Below are 19,148 nucleotides of genomic sequence, written 5' to 3' on the forward strand. Positions count from 1 at the left end.
GTTCATTAAGTTACAGGTCTTTTGCAGACTTCTGTTTTTTGGAGATATAAAAAAAGAAGCAACACGTGCATCGATAAAAATGACATGGAGGGCATTAAGAATGTGTAATGCAGCAAGCAGTCAAAGGAATTAATTTAAAATAAAAAGCCACTTTTATTCCCAACCTAACTCTAGTTATGGACAAATTGTTTTCAGTGTTTAATGCAGATAACTGTTGCCATGTCTGTTCATCTAGCAGCTTAAAGATGAATGTGTTTCTTTTTTTCCAGGTATGAGTGCCCGTGGATCAAGAGCCTGGAGTGTGGACATCTGCCCCCTCTCCATTTTCCTTGCCGTCGCAATATCAGCATTCAGGTCAACATCGTGACACAATGAGAAACTGTTTTTCAACCTTCTTATTGGTATTTTTTCTTGAATTGGTGAAAGTTGCAGATTTTTTTCCTTTTCTGTCATTTTTTGGAGGCGACTACATAGTATTTGAAGGTGTAAGTTTGCAGGTATGAGGCAGCACAAGTGTGGAGCGTGCTGTCAGGTCTTTTATTAACGATAAAAGCTTGAGCTTTTTTTCTTTTTTTTTTCCAAATAGGTCTGTTATGACATATCTGCCGGTTGGGAACAATGCTCCATTTCAGCCTTTTTTTTTCTCGGATGATACAGATGCCTTACTTCCATTCATGTGCCAAAGTAGTTTCAGCCTTCTTGTTGTGATTGCTAATAGCTACATGCTTTCTTCATCATTTTATTCCTCACAGTTTCTTATCATTGAAGGTCTCAGAGAATCTGACAGAAGGCCGAATTAAGAAGTTGTACTTTGGAATATTTCTCCTTTTCACTCTCCACGTCTAATTTGGCAAGTCGTAACATATTCATTCACCCATGCCTGTGCCTTTGAAGATGCTTGTAACGCCATCACTTATAGAGACTAGTCCATGATACTTGGTGTTTCGTGAAATACTGCAGCCAATTTTAAACTTTATGTATTTCTTTAAAAATTGGTTGTGTCCAAGTAGAGACTCGTAAAAAAAGTTCACAGTGCCAGTGTTAGCCACTTCTATCTTTGGATTGTGGAGAGCTGAATGTACCATGAGGGCTCCTACAGGTTTTTAGACCTTAGACTGGTTACTGTTTAAGGCTGGTGATTGATAGACCTGACTTTACACTGCATTCACACAGCTGGCATCTGTCTGCACACTGCAGTAGTGGGAGAGTAAGACAACTGTAAAGGTATTTATTTCAACACTATATTATTATGCCATCAAATGAGAGAAAATAATCAACAACAACCCATTAACTCAATAATAAAGGGGCAAAAACATACTCAACAAGGTGTATGTTTTGCATGTCACTATCAATTATCAATTTGCCTCCAAAGAATCCCACTCATACATCTTACCACGGCCACATCCAAACAAACAGTTAGGTGTCATCAAAACAACGATATCAGTCATTCAGTTTTCTGTGTAACTTGTTTAAACTCAACTTTCCTGTGACATAAAATACAAAGTACAGTTCGATAATGAGATTGCAAACCACTTTCATATCTGTGCATTCATCCTGGAGCAGGTTTCAGGATAGCATTGCTTTGCATTTAAAGACCGGAGTCAGGTGATCCAGCTGGTCTGACTGTCTAAAAGTTCACGAATATCAACAGTCATCTTTCAAATCAGTATTCATCACGTATCTCGTAGCTTGTTTCTTTGATCTGTAAGTGGCCATTCTACTTCATCAGAAATGTGTGTTGAGTGGCCAAACTGCTTCCGTTAACTATTTTTGTAACTTTCCTAAAAAGACAATCACAGCCAGTTAAAGCCATGACTGTTGGGCAGTTGTGTTGATGTGAGAGTGTTAACAGGGTTTTAACTCCTTCCTTATGCTCACTCATGTATTTCTTACATAATCATTGTTTAATAATACCTTTTAACCTCCGTTGTGGCCTTTGAAATCGGCTAAATATCTCACCATCCATCTTGTTTACTAACCTGGTCCTAAATCTTGTTGGTTGATGCACAGACATGAGACAAGTCAGTTCCTCAAGTAAAATAAATTAGACAATAGGAGTTCAATCTTTGATTTCAGTCATTTTTGGCCTTTGGAATGATCATCTGACAACAATGTTCATTTACTGGCTAAAGTCTAAGGCTGTCAACCTCATTTACATCAGTAAATTGAGTTTATAATGGATAACAAGGTTTTATACTAGTCTCAATAACTCCAACACAACTGTGCAAACATGATAACCTGACGAGAAATGAAAAGAAAATCAGAATGTCGAATTCAGATTGAGTCAAGATTAATTTTGGCCAAGCAATTGACAAGTGATGCATTTTTTTCAGGTATGTCCAATTACCAACAAAAATAGTATGTTGTTGTTTTTTTGTTTTTTTTAGCAGTTATAGATTTTAAAAAAACACATCTTAATAGAAAAATAAACATGTTCACCATTTGAATTGTTTGATTGACTGGAAATGATAATTATTGGCAGTTTTAGTCTACATCTATCCTAGCAACACACTAGTTAATGTGCATCATCAGCCATTGCAGTCGAGACAAAAGGCTTAAAGCGCTGCCAATTGTGCCAGTTGGATAATTGAAATTTAGCCACTAGCTTAAACATTATTTGGCAAAATGTTGGGTCTGCTGTGTTTTAATACTTTGTGAATCTGTCTTCTTCTTGTCAGTTGTATTGGCTTTTCTTCTGTGCTATGTGTTGTCATTGTTTATTTATGTATTTCAGTGAAACCCCACTGCTCAGGTATTGAGACCTGCTTCACACTACGGTTTGATGGGCCTACAGAGGTCGGAGCAGATAGACCACAAATCTGTCGCTGCACACCCTAAGGGTCTATTTAACAGTCTGACTTGACGAATAGAAAGCCTAAAATGTGCCATGATTTAGCAGACATTAAAATATCTTAGTAAATTAGAGGTAGCCTGAGGGGATTCTATGGGAAAGGGCATAGGAGTAATGGTACTAATGACACCCACCCAAGTGTAATACATCAGGATTTAGGAAAGACTAAATCAGGATAATTTCCACAAGATGAAACCAGGCAGATTCAAGGATGTGTATGTGTGAGCACACGCGTGGTGCGTCATAAAAAAATGTCTTCAAAAGGATGATTCTCCTATTTAGAAAGGTTCAGGGCTTTACGTTACTAACTATGTTCAGACATTGAAATGGGGTACATGAGGTTAATATTTGAGGTAGATAAAACAAGTTTGGATTTAAATACCATTTTTTTCCTATCAAATTATCATAGGTTGCAAGTGCAAAGGAAACAGAGGACACAAGCTCCAGAATCCAAGGCCATGTCAGGTGCACTTTGTAGAGCACAGTTTGCATCAGATAAAAGGTTTTCCTTCACGAAATGTTAATAACTGTCTGAAAGCAGTCTTTGAATCTTGTTTTTGTGGCTTTACTTGTAGTTAACCTGTATTCATTCTTTCATCACAGAATGTCATTGTTAAGCTAACAAATGTTTACACGGGAAACGCATCTTTCTGGCTGATTTATCTATTACATGAACAAAAAAAGACTACATTACAACAGGCTTTTTGTGTCTTTGGTACATAGAAGCATTGCCAACCTCTTTGTTTTGTAATGTATCAGTACTGTGGAGAATTTGAATTGATTTTTTTTCTTTTTTTAATGTTTGATATGAATCTGGATTGTTTATTTTATTTTTTCTCTGCTGCAAAAAGGTCAAGTGTTGCTTTAAAATAATGTTCAAGAGCCAGTGTTGGCCAATCAAAAAAGCCAGTACAGTGAGATCTCTCATGCCTTCATACAGTATTCTGTACATACTGTGTGTATTTTGTTGTGATTTGAAGCAACACCTGCGACTGGGAGACCGAACTGTGGTGTCCTTCTTCCCAATTGTAATTCTCAGTCAAACCCAGAATCTGAAAAATACATGAGCAGAGAGCAACATTTCTTAGCAGCTGCTATCACACACAGCCTTTTGGTGCAGTGACACAAACACTACCTGTTACAAGGTAGTCAGCCAATGCACAGTAGATTTTATGAGTGCTACTATCTACTAGTGCTCGTTGTCTTTTTTACCAATTCAACTTTACAATTTTCTTGCTACTTTCAAGCTAAGAAAAGGCAGAATTGAACAGAAATTAATCCAAAAATTGAAGATTCTATCACGATTGATAAAGAAATACAATTGGGCTCTGGGTGACAACGCTTGGCCTTTCTGTTGTGACTCCTCAGTATTTTGATGTCCAGGTGATCTCTGTGAGATCGTGGCAGTAATGTTTTCACATTGAAAAGTCATCAGCTGATCTTGAAATGCTGAAGCTGTGCATGTATGATATTGTTTGGTGCATTTGTGTTTTCTAAATGAGGGACTTAATAAAAACAATTCACTGAGGATGTAATCTCTTTTGGATTTATTTATTTTTTTTTTTATTTTTTATTTTTGGATTATGTGTGCCACTGTGTCATTTTCAGCATCAGCAGTTTTAGTGTCTTTTACCGCAGAAAGAAATTTGAGTGGCGCCTCAGGGCATCATCAAAGCTATAAAATGCATAACATTATGAAATAGCATAAATGAGAGCAAAATGAGGCATAAATGTCCTTTCTAGTGGATAAAGAACACACTCACAGAGGGTTTTTGCTGCATACACTAATTGGTTTATTACGCTATATTATAAGTAGGCTATCATTACAAAGATTTAAGCAGTTTGCATAAAAAAATCTTAAAGCTAACATTCCAAAACAAGCGTAAAAGAAAATTTGCACTGCACCTTATGTGATAGAACACAGTATTTCGTTGGAATATTATCAGAGCATGCATTTGCCGAAGTTCAGATACCTTCCTCTAAAACAACGGAATGACATGGAAAGCTTCAGTGAAATATTGATTGAAGCAGTGTTGCAGAGATGCTTTTAAGATAATAAGAGGGAGAGGACCCTGTGAAGAGATCAATAGAAAGAGGAAGTGAAGAAAAGAGAGGTTTCTCCCTACACACCACAGATCATCCATAATGAGCTGCTGTGTCAATACTTCAGCAATGGCTCTTTACATGCTACTGACCACAGAACCACCACACCACTGTCATTTCTTTTAACACCACACTCTAGAAGGGTATATATGTATGAAAAGTATCAATGTGTTCATAGTGCTTATAACTGCTTAATTCTGTGTATACAGATGGCTCCTACAGGGATATATTATCAGACATGGCTGGTGTATGTTACTTCTCAACATTTCTCCGCAACTGAGCGCAGATACTGATGATGCAGGTTGCACAGGTCAATAGTGACCCCTCGTGGTCTCAGCATACTGGTGCAAACCCCTGGTCAGGTTGCATGGGGTGAGCCAACCAATGGTGATAAGGTGGTGTCTGCAGTGACACTGCATTGAGTGGCTACATTGATATTCAGAGCCATGTTTTGGAAAACTTACAACATTCTTGAAACATCTGGATATCAATCGACATGTGATTTTACAACCAAAATAACAACATTAAACACCGACAATCTAAAATGTCTCGGGTTTCTAAAATTGAAATACACATTTCAGGCATTATTTATGTTGTACCTTTTGATATTCTAAACATTCAGTAAATATTTCAATAAAATCTCCACTTAGGAAGCGTAGGAAGCGTAGTTCGCCCTGTTACGACAACATGTGTCTCCTCCTCACCTGTTGGTGTCGCTGTCGTGCTCTCGGCTCCTTTCTCTGCAGCTCAGAAGAAAACATCGAGGAAAGGAAGAGGAACGTTTGCTGCGTCTCACATGTACACAACCCGATGATGGCTGCAGTAAAGAAAAGTGATTCCACTAACCGTAGCCTCAAAGACACACAGTCGGAAACAAACGACGAAGAAAACAACGAGCTGTGTCCCGGGTTTAAAGACGTGGATGCGTTCGTTAAAGTAAGTCAACTAACTTGGAAGTAGACGCAGTTTTTTAGTTCAAGCTAGCAGTCACTTCACCAGGCAACGTGGACGTGCGTGTTTATTACAAGCAGTAGATACACTTTTAATGTGGTATTCGACAAAAAAACATGCGAATATATCTGATAATTACGGACTATGAACTTACTTTTTTTTGTCATAGAGATAATGTAATGTTACGGTCAGCGATACCAAACTTGTGTATGCAATGTGGGTATTGGTAGTTCATGAAGGCTTGAAAGCTGATATGCTTGGCAGACATATCACCGAGGGTTTTAGAACTATTCAGACCTAGTATCAGTAACGTTTAATTTCCCCCCCAATGTTCCGATCTTTGCAAGTTCGCTACCAAATAAAGAAGAGAGAGTAAACAGGCTCTCGTAAGATTTTAACCTAACTGTATATTTTTCATTTTTGAAAGATGAACATCTATCACAAATGTTATATTTTGTCAGAGAAACTTGCGAAAGATATCTTTAAACACCTGGTGCAGAGTAGTTTTAAAAGTTAAACTATATAACCACAATGTATCGCGTGTTTAAACATAGATATGTATTATTTTTTCACGTGTTGAAGTTGTATTTACATTACTTGGATTATGATGAAGAAGTATGACTAACACCTGTGTCTTTTCTGCAGTATGGATTGGGTGCCGTGTTATCTGCCACTAAGGCATCCGCCGCCTTGCCGCAAGCTGGAGATGAATATGATTTCTATCGGAGCTTCCCCGGCTTCCAGGAGTTCTGTGAAAGTCAAGGGGATAAGCTTTTGCTCTGGTAAGTATTGTGTGTGTGATTGCTTATTTTGAGATCTGTCTCTGTCAGTCTCTGATGTCTTGTTAACTGCCACGATCTACACAAAATGTGTTTGGATGCTGAGTGCGCGGCATTTTTTTTTATATTGAAAGCAATCCTCAAAGAGCTCTGTTTGACATTCTAACAGATGAGTGTATTTGCTGAATAAACTGTCACTGTGATGCAATAAATAAAGGCTTCTTGATGTTTCTCTGTATTAGTATGAGTCAGATAATGCAGCACCATGGCTGCAGGTCCCACATGAGAGACCGGAACAAGCTGACAGGGGTGGAGGAGCGCTTTGACCTGGTTGTGGACTCAAATGACGTCATTCTTGAAAGAGCGGTATGGCCAGCAGCTGTGATTTTCATATTTATTATGAAAAGGCCTTTGCACATCAATCAAGCATCTGTTGTTTTTTTAATTTATTTATCTGGTTCTAGGGGATTCTTCTTGATGAAGCTGATGGGGTGAACAGGAGCCAGCAGCCTGTCATGCCTGCAGGGTTTCAGCCTCCCAAAATTGTTGTGTCCAGCTGGAATCGCAAGGTTTGCTAATTAACCTGTCAGCTCCTGCACTGAAGATGCCAGTTTTTTGGGGGGGCTGAGTTCAAGTTTTATTTATTTATTCATTCCAAACAGTAGATAAATAGTTTAACTGTTATTTTATGCCTTTCGGTTTATTGATCAGGGTTCAGGCTCTGGCAGTCGTTCAGAGATGTTCCGACTGCTCCACGCCAAGAATGTTGCGAGGCCTCAGCTTAAATTCAAGGAAAAAATCGACAACAGCAACACACCATTTATTCCAAAAATCTTTATCAAGCCCAATGCGATGAAGCCTCTTCCTTCTTGTAAGACGTTCTTTTTCTACTCTTTTTTTTTTTTTTTCCCCATTTCTTTCATAACCATTATTTACAAACCAACTTTTAACATTTGTAAAAGTTTGCTCTTTTCTTCTCCTCATGTAGATTTCACCAACAAACAAATCCGTAAGCAGAGACCCGAGGACCTTGATGTTCCAGCTGCCCTGGCTGATTTGATTCACCAGCAGAGGACACAGGAGCATGTTGAAGACATGTAAGGCTTTCCCTGTATTCATGTTGAGCACTTTGTCTCATTGTCCATTTAAAACTTCTGTTGTTCATTCATTTAGGTTTGCACACCCATACCAATATGAACTGAATCATCTTACAGTTCCAGAGAGCCTTCTGACTAAGCCAGCACCCCAGGTATGTCATGATGATAACATACTGTAAATATGACCTGCTAACTGTTGGTTCAGCCGATTGACTGTAAAAAAAAAAAGATGGATGACCTGATGACTCCCCTTAGAGTCTTAGTGTCTTTCTGCAGTATCAGCCTGTAGCCTGCCTCCTCTCTGTTCATAGATGGAACATTGTTCAGACTAAAATCTAGTTTCAGGTCAGATGATCCGTCTTCAACATGGTATCTCTCATTAAAGATAGTTCATATCTTGCTGATTTAATTAGAAGAATGGGGATGTGACATCATCATTACAGATGGCTTCACCTCTGTCTAACAGATGCAGTCGGTGTCAAGGGCAACGCCCACAAAACATCACATCCCGTTTGTGCTGAGGGGGAAAACAAACCTCTTAGACATAATATTAATGTGCAGCTGTGTGCCCTACAAACAAACAATCTGAGGTTTTCTGTTTTAACCAAAGCACATTGCTGAGTAGGAGAGATGGCGAGCGGGAGGACGAGATTAGTAGCTCGTGGCATCTGAAATTCAAACATATGTCTGTAGTCAACACTGCGTTTGGGAATGACACTTTAGGCTGTTGAGCTGGCTCATTCATTCAGTCTTCAAAAAGTTATCAGCATTCAGTTCGGTTCAGTTTATTAATATATCTTTCTTTGTCATTTGACAATAACGAATCAATATGGGACATGACAGCGTGTAAGCGCGAACATCAGAGTTCAAAATCCATGTTTGCATCATTAATGACTATGGAAAATGATTCTTTTGGAGGCCCCGCCCCCAACTATGACACGCCACCGACTGTATCTATAGGAAGAGTTGGGGATGCATTCATGCCCCTACTAAATTTGTCATTCTGCAACACATTTAGATGTACAAACCAATCGCGGATACCAAGTGCTCCTTCATCGAGTCACTGGAGGATTTGGTGGCTCTGAATGACAAGCTGTGCAGGTTGCCTGAATTTGCAGTCGACCTTGAGGTAAGGGATTTAGAGAAAGTTCCAGTAATTTAGTATCGGAAAGACAGTGACATATTTATGTTGAAGAAGACGTGAATGTTGTTGTTCAACCCTGTACGCTCTGTTTGCCATCTCAGCACCATTCCTACAGGAGTTTCCTCGGCCTCACTTCTCTAATGCAGATCTCCACCAGAGAGGAGGACTTCATCATCGACACCTTGGAGCTTCGCAGTGAGATGTACGTCCTGAACGAGGCATTCACTGACCCAGCTATTGTCAAGGTAATGGGACCACTCCTCAAAGCTTTTGTTCTTATTTCCTTTCTATAGCACTCCAGATATTACCGCTATAATAACGGGAGGAGTGCTCGGTGCATTTTTCCGAGCTAGCAGTTCACATATGCTCTTCACAGCTGGAGACTATTCCTGTCAGACTGGAGGGGAGCGGGGCTCTCTTCTGAGGTAAAGCCTAGTTTATACTTCTGCGTCGCATCGACAGCATGCCTTTGGCGTAGGCCCGACGCAGTCGTTGTGCATTTATAGTTCCGCGTCGAGGGAACGCGCTGCTTTGCAATTCACCGCCAAGCCGGTGGTCTTGTCTGACAAATAAATCCATGGAGGCTGAAAACGGGTGAATTTAACACACTCGTTAGCCCACTGAGTAACCTGGATGAAGAAATGCACTTTGGCTACTTTCAAATGTCAATTGGCTGATTTTCTTCGCCGTTTACAGCCTTTTAATATTTCCGTTGTTACTGGAAAGCAACTGCCGGAAATGATGTTCAGAGCGGACCAATCACAGTCCTTCGCGACACAGGTTTTTTTGAAGGTGCGCGTTGGGCAACTGCGTCGGGTCCGTGTAGCTATGGTGTCGACGTGACACAGAAGTATAAACTAGGCTTAAGACGAGACGTGGGAAAAAACGCGGCAGTAGCGAACAGAGTCCACTACACAACGCTAAAATAACGATATTTGACTTTATATCAATGCTGCATTAAGTCCAACAGAATGACGACATCAAGCAGACACTCTATGCACCATGCAGCAGTCACAGTATAGAAACGTCACCCCCCCCCCTCCTGTTGGCTCCAGCGGAATTATCCAGACAATGTCCTGCGGTGTTCTCACGTCGGCTCGCTCAAACTCGCTGCAGAGAAAATACTAAGGGTCTGACAGGAGAAACTCTGGGTGATGTCCAAGAGGAAAATCTGGTAGTTTGGTGCACATGTTTTGTTTTAGTTTTTTTCCCCCCAGATCCAGCAGATCTCCTTGACTTTTGCCTCTAAATAAACAGTTATAGGAAGTTAAAATATCTAAAGACAAACTGGTGTGACTGCTAACTCCTCTCACTGGATTGGTTTGAGTTGTTTAAGCCGTGTCTTCATATCAACGCAACTCACAATGAAACTGGCCTCAAAGGAGAGATAATTAATCAAGCAGGTATTGAAGATTGCTACATACTACACCCGAACCTTCTCATCACCTTCTATTGAAGCGAGGAACTACTTCACTAAGTGTAGAAAAGAATAAGTTGTTAAAGATCTCAAACTCTGAGTCAGACTGTCTTTGAGGCGTCACGGAGCCCCGGAGTTTTCAAACATGTTTAATAAAGTCAGCGGTGTCCTGTGCTGTGTGGGAGCCACTGTGACTCACACACTGTAGGATTCCTGTGAAAATGTGTGGTGTGTGGGATTGAACCACTGAGAGATCTGTGAAAATAAGCCAAATTGAGAAATGTCACATGGTGTGTCCCCAGCTCTTCATATTATTATTTTTTTGGTTCCAATACTTTCAGAATCCAAGCAAATGACTTTTTTTTTTTTATAAATAAGTTGGCTCTTCACCAGAGGGGATCTCAGCTTTTATGCTCTTTTTTTCCTGGTTTCAGGTATTTCACGGCGCTGACTCTGACATCGAATGGCTCCAGAGAGACTTCGGCTTGTACGTCGTCAACCTTTTTGACACGCATCAGGCCAGCAGGGCTCTGAACATGGCCAGACATTCCCTCGACCACCTGCTCAAGCACTTCTGCAGTGTGGACTCAGACAAACGCTATCAGCTGGCCGACTGGAGGATTCGGTACGGACAAGATCTGGCTTTTTGACTCAGTCAGAAGTTAATTTATTTATGTTCTACTGAATGATTCTGAACGTTGGCCAGTTAAAATGAAATATAATCTTTTCCTGACCCTATAGCCCGTTGCCAGATGAGATGGTGCAGTATGCTCGAACAGACACCCACTGCCTCCTGTACATCTATGACTGTGTGCGGGCACAGCTCTTAGACTCCAACCACGGCCAGCCTGGCCTGCTGCAAAGTGTCTGGAGCAAGAGTAAGGACATCTCCCTGAAGGTGAGCTCCCCTCTCATATTTTTACACATTTCACACCGTCATCTTGTGCATTTTCCAACGCTCTTCTCAATTCACCGTGCTCTCCCCTCTCCCATACAGAAATATATCAAGCCCATATACACGGAGGAGTCGTATTTGGAGCTGCAGAGGAAGCAGAAAAGGTCTCTTAACACCCAGCAACTCGCTGCCTTCAGACTGCTGTTTGCCTGGAGGGACAAGCTGGCCAGGCAGGAAGATGAAAGCACCGGGTAGGCTGTTTGGAAAATGGACGGACATGCTGTTGTGGAAATCTGCTCTAGCTGATTTTTTTTTTTTTTTTTTTTTTGTGACAGGCCAGAATTTGCAACCAACCTGTCTCCCCATCTTTAGAATCATTCCTACTCTTCTTGTCTTCACATGTTACTGTGTTTGTGTGTTTAGGTTTGTGCTGCCCACTCATATGATGAACAAGATATCAGAGGAGCTGCCAAAGTAGGTGCATTAGACTTTGCACTGATTCATTTGTGCGTCCCTTCTTCAGTATCCCGTGTCACAGAGACTCCATTTCACAGTTTTCTTCTCTTTTTTTTTTCTCTCCACTCAGAGAACCTCAGGGCATCATTGCCTGCTGTAACCCTGTACCCCCCTTAGTGAGGCAGCAGGTCAATGAGCTCCATTTGCTGGTGCAGCAAGCCAGAGAGATGCCTCTCCTTAAGGTGAGAAAAGACGGGTGTCGGGATGCTGATTTAAAATTAGTTTGGTTACAGGCGTTGCTGTTTTTAAGTTTGTTATTGACACCCGGAGGTTGGTGGTTTATTTAACAGGGTCAGCTAAGTAATGGGTAGATCATGATCCTATAGTAAAGTGAAGCATCATACTTGTTAGTTACTCACACAAAAGGAGTAATTAATGGTTAAGTAATACTTCAGTACTGAACATTTTGAAAAGTAGAATTCCCTCTGCGCTCCCTCAAAAAGCCGTCACTTACATGCACTCTCACCATTGGTCCAGAAGCAGGGAGACAGAGGCGTGATTGGTTCATGAGATTGGCTCCTCATGGCAGACATTGGTCGACGTTTCCAGTCGTTTCCAGCTGCTACAGATGACAGATTATCTGCAGTTCTTTTTTAGAGCACATGAGTTATTGTCTGTTAGGACCGAAAAGACAATCTCAACCAACATCTTTAAAAAGTATCAGGAGGAAGTTACCAAGCCTGCCTTTTAAGTAATCAAAGCTAAGCTATAGAATTGGATGACAAGTCACATTAATCTATTAACTGACACAATGTTTGATTTTTATCCAGCATGAGATAGATAGATAGATAGATAGATAGATAGATAGATAGATAGATAGATAGATAGATAGATACTTTATTGATCCCGAGGGAAATTCAGGGCATTCATTATCTGGTAAAGATCCTTAGCTACTCTAAATCGTGATGAAGTAGAACTCTGTCTACCATTACTTCATGGTTACCTTGAGGTTAGTTCCTCGTCTGTTTAACACTAACTAAACGATAATCGAAACAAAACATTACAATACACTACTAAAATCCATAAACGGATAAGGCCCAACTTTATGAACAGTGTATCACATAGAGTCACTTTTCAAAGAGGCACATATAACTCAGTCAATAATTCAGTGTTTTCTACTTCACACAGGCGGAGATTGCTGCTCAGAAGAAGAAAGGACTCACACCGATTAAAAAGGTTGGTTCAACGCAATACCAAGTGGATTCTGTTCTTTTCTGTTTCAGCAGCGTTTAAAGACATCTCTTCTATCATTTTTCAGCCTGAAATCACGTTGTTCGGTCCTCATGATACATCCAGGGTCTCTGACAGTGACCTCCCCCCCTTTCCTACTGATGGTAAGCCTGATGCTCGTACATACATCTCTTCATCATCATCATCATCATCATCATGCTCAATCAATCGTATTGTAAAGCCGCCAATTCACAACTAATGTTATTTGACGACTCAGGGAAAAGACTCTCCGCTCGGTTATTTCATCTAAAACGTTGATCCATCACGAGCACTAAAGCAACATTCTGCAAAGTTACAGTGACAAGGAAAGTCTTCCTTTAAGAGGCAGAACCACGCTCGTGTTGAACAGACATCTGCCCAGACTGTGTGTGAGATGGAAAGTGGGATGGAGGGAGATAAACATGGAGGACATGATGGAGGGACAAACAGAGCGACAACAATAATGAATAAGATGGCTACAGAAGAGAGTGTCAGTAATAATGGTGAATGTACGAGTTAACATTAACGACTGGCGACTCTAACGTTCACGAGAATGGGATTATTGGCTTCCCGTCCTTTGATAGAATTGATTTTAAAACGTTTGTTTTTAAAGCTCATCCTATTTATTAGAGCTTTTAATTGTCTGTGATCCTGGTAGATCTCTAAGGAAAACTAACCAACTGCTGCTGGAGGTGCCCAGGTCGAAATATAAGCACTGGGGTGACCAAGCGTTCTCTGTTGCTGCTCCCAGGCTCTGAAATAGGCTTCCAGCTGAAATGCGCCTCTTTTCTAAGCAAAGCATTTTTAAATCCAGGCTGAAAACCTATTTATTTCGTATGGCTTTTAATACCCAGTAGCATGGTGACACTTTTATCTTATTTTACTGCTGTATTTTATTACTTCTGTAGTGACTTGATTTCACTGAAACTAAAAAGAAAAGAAACCTAAGCCACAGTGAGGGGCTGCTACCGGGATATTCGTAACTGACACGTCGTCCTTCGGCTGCTCCACGTTGTAAATCAAACATCGGCGGACTTGTTCAAGATGTGTTTATTTACCACCACCAATAAAGTCACTGTTTACACGCACTTTGATTATTAACTTGTTGAAAACAAACAAAAGAAAGATTCAATTCTTAGCCTCTAAACGGCGGTCAAAAACTGTGTGCTTCTCCCCGGTAAGCAACACACCTGAGGAACAATTACCTCTTCTTCTACTTATCCCCTTTCCTGCTGTCCAATACGCCACCTACTGTGGCAATCGGGAAATGACCTGAACACAGTACAAAATGGCTCTAACAACTTCTATTCAACTTTTTTATTGGATTGGCCGAAAGAATTGTTGTAAAGTGCTGTATAAATAAAGTACACATGACTTGCCTTCTAACCTGTTTGTTTTGTTTTGTTCAGAAGTGCCTGTGAAACAAGGGGTGCTCTTTTCAGACGACGAGCACAGGATGGATGTTGATGAACAGAAAACAAGAGGTCTCGTGGCACAAGCTCAAATCACACTGTTTGAGGTAGACATGAACAAGGTTTTTTTATTATTATTATTTTATTGTGCCTGTCATATTCTGCTCATTTGTGAAACATTTGTAAGATAATTCTTTCTTTTGTAGGAGACGAAGTCACTAATTGATGAGAAATCCCTCCCTGTGTCTGAAATGAAAGCCAGGCGTATCATCGAGTCGTTCGAAAACCCGTTCAGAATGGTACGAGCTGACCACTTATGAAACCCCCCCCCCCCCCCCCCCCCTTGGGATTATATAACATTTTATGTAATGTCCAGACAAATAGTATTCAACCATTTTCCTCTGATTTCAGTATTTACCCGCCAGCGACGTGCACATCAGCAAAAACGCCAAGTTTGACCCATCCTCCAAAATTTTTGAGGTTATCAAAACGCTCCACACAATCCTGTTTTGTTTTTTTCTTCGTTCAGTTCTCTTGACTGTTGGTTTCGAGATTCCCCATCTGAAAACTCTCACATTTACAGATCAGTAAAAGATGGAAGCTGCAGAGTATCGAACAGCAGCAGAAGGAGATGGAGGAAAAGAAGAAAGCCAAGCAAGAGGCGAAAGAACGTGCCAAGAAAGTGTCAGGTGAAAGCGTCTGTCATGACATAAAATATGTTCCACTTTTTATAGTCACGTCACTTTATTGAATTTGAATGTTGATGTGCGCAGAGGAAAGAAACAAAGCCAAACAGAGCTACCAGGAGGCTCTTCAGAATGTTGCTACAGTTCGCCAGCAAGCAGCGGTGAGTCATTTTGCCCTCTTGTTCTGCTGCTTTCCTCCCTGCTGCTTTATGTTCAGCAGTCTATCAACCTCCCTGCTGACGCACCTGTTAGGGAAAGTAAAAATCCATGAAAATCCCGAGTTTTATTCACCCAAGAGCCTGGCGCTGAATATTGAAGACTGTGCTTTAATAGCTACGTTAACCCTCCACAGTGCCCCCCATTTTCTCGACACACGGCATTATTTCTCCGGTCTAAACTCAGTGACTCACACGCGAGTGAACCGCCGCTGCTCGTCTGCAGGAGCAGCACGCAAAGTGCTCCTTTTAATAATTTTTTTTTATCCGTCTTCGCGACGCGTCTGGGGAAGGAGGCTGCACCGTGTGGGATTGAGGCATCAGAAACGCGTCCTCCTCTCATCAAACACTTCTCTCTCTCCTCTGAGGGAAGAAGAAAAAGCTTCTTCTGTCTGCCACGAAAGCCCACTTCCTCTCACTCCATCTCTCTGGGGTATCACATGGCACCCTCCGCTTTTGCCTCCATATGGTGCTTCCTCTCTCTCTCCCTCTCTTTCTCTCTCTCTCTTTTTAAATTCTCAATTAGACAAAAGTCTGGAGCGTCATCTTTTGTTAACTTGTAAGAGAACATGCAAAATGGTCATTGTGGTGCGACTGTCCCCGCAGGTGGCACCGTCTCCCCTCTTGACTCTTTCCGTGCGAGACTTCAGCCATCAATCGGCAGCGCACACAGTCACAGTCTGCACCCCAGTAATCATTGCATGATGAAGGCTTAAGTGAAATTTGGTTTTGGAGGCGCTCCGTGCCCTAAATGACGCACGTTGGCAGCGTCTGATTAGTGGCATGCATAACCGTTAGAAGTGTTGGCAGCAGCACTTGAAAGTAACGCTCATCAACATCAGCTGCCAACTGTAGCAAATATCGGCTCTGCTGGCGAGCTGTCACTTTCAGCCGGCGCTTTGGCAGTCACGTTTTAGCGTCTTGATTGGGTTGAAAAGAAAGATTTAGTGATTTTCACTCCACTAAGAGGAATTAATAATGAAAAGAAGATGTTGACTTTGATCAGGCTCCATCCTCATTAGGTTTCTATTTTGCCTTGGTCATGTACACCGAGATGCAGAAAAGAAAATGGAATTGACTAAAGTTCTAATTATGCAAGTTAGATAAATAATTCAAAGAGAAGAAAACCTGTGTGTGCAATGATGAAGATTCTTTGGCATATTCAAACTGCTCATCATAGGAACATGTTCACATTAAGAATCATTCATATTCTGTATTCCAGGGGTGGCCAACCAGTCAGAGACAAAGAGACGCTTTTTTTTTTTGCTGTCTTAAGTTTAAAGAGTCACATCATCCTCACAGACACACGGTGACGCCGTCCTGTCCCTTCCCCTCTCTTTTGCTCTCTTCTCCCACTCTCGTCCTCTCGATTTCTCTCAAACACAGATCTCAAATCTTAAACTTAACAATAGTCTTGACATTCACACATACACACTCATCCTCACACAGACTTACTGTACATGTCACACACCAACATGATGTTGACCAAAAATGGACTTCAAACTAACTTAGCACTAACTCGTTGTTTTGTTTTCTGTCTTTGCACAATAGACTTTAAGAAAACTGTTTTACCTCGAGGATTATTTAAGGTTGTACTAATGTTGGTGACATTTGAATGCAGCAAATTTAGTTTTGTCCTTATTAAGCAACTAACCTGCTCTTAAGGCTTCCGTTAATTGCGTAACACAGTCACAGCTGATTTGAGATCTACACACGCATAGACCAGTCATTGTCAACAGCGAGTGTTGTGTGCACTGTTTCACACGCACACGCACACACACACACACACACACACACACACACACACACACACACACACACACACACACACACAGTTGACCAACCAGTAGACCAACCAGTAGCCTTTAAGAGACGCACACGTGCCTGCAGCGTTCTCTATCCGAATGACTCGTATTTGAAAGTGAGTAGTGCACAGCGGAGACGGAGCGCTCGCTCACTGTCTGAACACAAGGATTGACTAGACTGGCAGCTAAAGTACAGCGTGTGTGTGTGCGCGCTACTGACGTGCACAGGAAACGTTAAACACTCAAAATCCAATATGAACTGAGGAGCCGCATGAGAGCGGGCAACGAGCCGCAGGTTGGCCACCCCTGCTCTAATCGAACGCATGTAGAAGGATAATCAACTACAACGGAAGATTTGATTTGTTAAAAAATGATGACTGTGACACCTCTGTGTGGTGACACAGATGCTGTCACTAGCGCCTTTACGCTGGATTCTAAGATTAAAAAACAGCTTTATGTCAGTAGATGGTAAAGATGTTTGTTCCATTCTGTCATGAAGCTGCCACGTAAACCACTCATCTTCCTGATAACTACAACCCTGTTTTTAAATCCCTCATCATCAAATGTTGACGTTCAATCTTTCAATCAAACACTCTGTATGTAGTTGAGTCAGGCAAAAAGAAACTTTTGATCTTAAATCCATCCTTCATCCATACTGCTTATCTTATCCGGGGTCACGCAGCTGAAGCAGATCCCAGCTGTCAGATCACCAGCCAATCACGGGGCTTCAAAGGCGGCGAACAAACCAGAACGTGTTTAATGTATTCATGTTGATATCTCTATAATTCTCTTTAGTTGTTTTCTTTTAATGTAGTTCAATGGTGCATATTATGTACAGTAAATTAACTTAAGTATGAAAAACATCTGTATGATTATTTGTACAACAAAACTAACATAAGTATTGTCTGACACCATTTATTAAAACCAGAAATACTTTATGAACCCCAGAGGGAAATTCAGCCTCAATTAAAAAGGTCAACTAAATATATTCATGTATTGAACAAAAATAAATGTCTGTAACTTTCTTTAGGAATCTGCAAAAGGGACAGTGGGACAGAAAAGAGAGAGAGTCGATAGTGAGGCTGGAGAGTTAACTCCCAAACCGAGTAAGAAGCTGATGAAATCTGCCGAGAAGCCCCAGAAAAAAGAAGCATCTGCCCAAGACAGCTTCAAGCCCTTCGACTACAGTCAGTCAGACCTCAAAGTCTTCGCTGGTATGCATGTACATTTTCTTTTCTCACCATCCTTTGCAGTTCATTTATTTATATCCTATTAGTGTTCACATTTAAAATACACATTGGCATATTTTTTGTTTTGTACAGGTAACAAAGCAAAGGACAACACTCAGTTTGATCCAAACCGGCAATCCCAAGATTTTAAGAAAAAGGTATAAAAGAGTTGATTCATTTCACAGTCAAACAATATGTATTTGATGTGTGTATGATAAAATAAATCTTTTATCATACAGAAAATCAACAAGGGACAAAAATCCAATTTTGCAGCTGGAAACAGAAGTATGTCCTACCTGGCTGGAAAATCTGACAGGTAAACAAATTCAGTATAAAATAAAAACTGTTTTTTCTCTTCAAGGTCAAACGCCTCACTCTTTGTTTTTCTTTCTTACAGAGGATTCCGACATAACTGGCCCAAAAGATAAACTCTATGATCCCTTTTCCTTTCTTGTTTTTTTTTTTTCATCATACATAAACAGTAATTCCCTTTTTCTGTTTTTGAATTTAAGTATTTCAGGATTTAATAAATCCTTTTTTTTTCCATCTGTGGGACCTTTTGCCTGTAAATATATGGACACACTGGCCTCTTCATTAAAGATGATTTGAGAGTAAAAGTTTCTGCCTATTTTGTTTGAATCGAATCAAAAAAGTGTATTATTATGTGGAAGCAGTATTAAGACAAATTAAAAGACAATGAGAGTCTCCTACACTGTCTCGATTTAGTCTGACATATTCATTTGATCAGACAAGATTACCAGATTAACCGACCAGTTATCAGTAATCAGTTTTAAGGTTGGAAGCAGTATTTTAAACAATCCTAATTAGGCCGTTGTTCA

The 19,148-nt window shown here is 40.7% G+C and overlaps 2 protein-coding genes across 2 annotated transcripts in view; both read left to right on the plus strand.

Moving 5' to 3' along the window:
• cntn3a.2 (contactin 3a, tandem duplicate 2) overlaps positions 1-1,365 on the plus strand; it is a 39,545-nt gene extending 38,180 nt beyond the window's left edge. The window contains exon 23 of the mRNA XM_079359622.1: positions 270-1,365. Within this exon, the coding sequence (XP_079215748.1) occupies positions 270-367 (98 nt within the window). The 3' untranslated portion in view covers positions 368-1,365. The remainder of the gene's footprint in view (positions 1-269) is intronic.
• Positions 1,366-5,657: 4,292 nt separating this feature from the next.
• On the plus strand, positions 5,658-18,926 carry exosc10 (exosome component 10). Its single transcript, XM_079359623.1, has 25 exons — positions 5,658-5,890; positions 6,551-6,687; positions 6,927-7,050; positions 7,149-7,253; positions 7,396-7,555; positions 7,673-7,781; positions 7,858-7,933; positions 8,800-8,910; positions 9,027-9,170; positions 10,777-10,967; positions 11,084-11,240; positions 11,340-11,488; positions 11,661-11,711; positions 11,824-11,935; positions 12,882-12,929; positions 13,012-13,087; positions 14,372-14,481; positions 14,581-14,673; positions 14,786-14,854; positions 14,958-15,063; positions 15,148-15,221; positions 18,111-18,294; positions 18,403-18,467; positions 18,549-18,625; positions 18,707-18,926. The coding sequence occupies exons 1-25, from the start codon at positions 5,765-5,767 to the stop codon at positions 18,735-18,737; spliced, it is 2,685 nt and encodes an 894-aa protein (XP_079215749.1). The 5' UTR covers positions 5,658-5,764; the 3' UTR covers positions 18,738-18,926.
• Positions 18,927-19,148: the final 222 nt, after the last annotated feature.

This window comes from Symphodus melops, assembly GCF_947650265.1.
Source record: "Symphodus melops genome assembly, chromosome: 13".
NCBI classification, from domain to species: Eukaryota; Metazoa; Chordata; class Actinopteri; order Labriformes; family Labridae; genus Symphodus; species Symphodus melops.

What these genes read in the sequence shown, in the direction of transcription:
- exosc10 (XM_079359623.1), top strand. Translation starts at nt 5,765, where the DNA reads ATGATGGCTGCAGTAAAGAAAAGTGATTCCACTAACCGTAGCCTCAAA. An exon ending in CTCAAATCACACTGTTTGAG is followed by an intron (nt 14,482 to 14,580) that starts GTAGACATGAAC and finishes TTTCTTTTGTAG; the next exon opens with GAGACGAAGTCACTAATTGA. An exon ending in AGACCTCAAAGTCTTCGCTG is followed by an intron (nt 18,295 to 18,402) that starts GTATGCATGTAC and finishes TGTTTTGTACAG; the next exon opens with GTAACAAAGCAAAGGACAAC.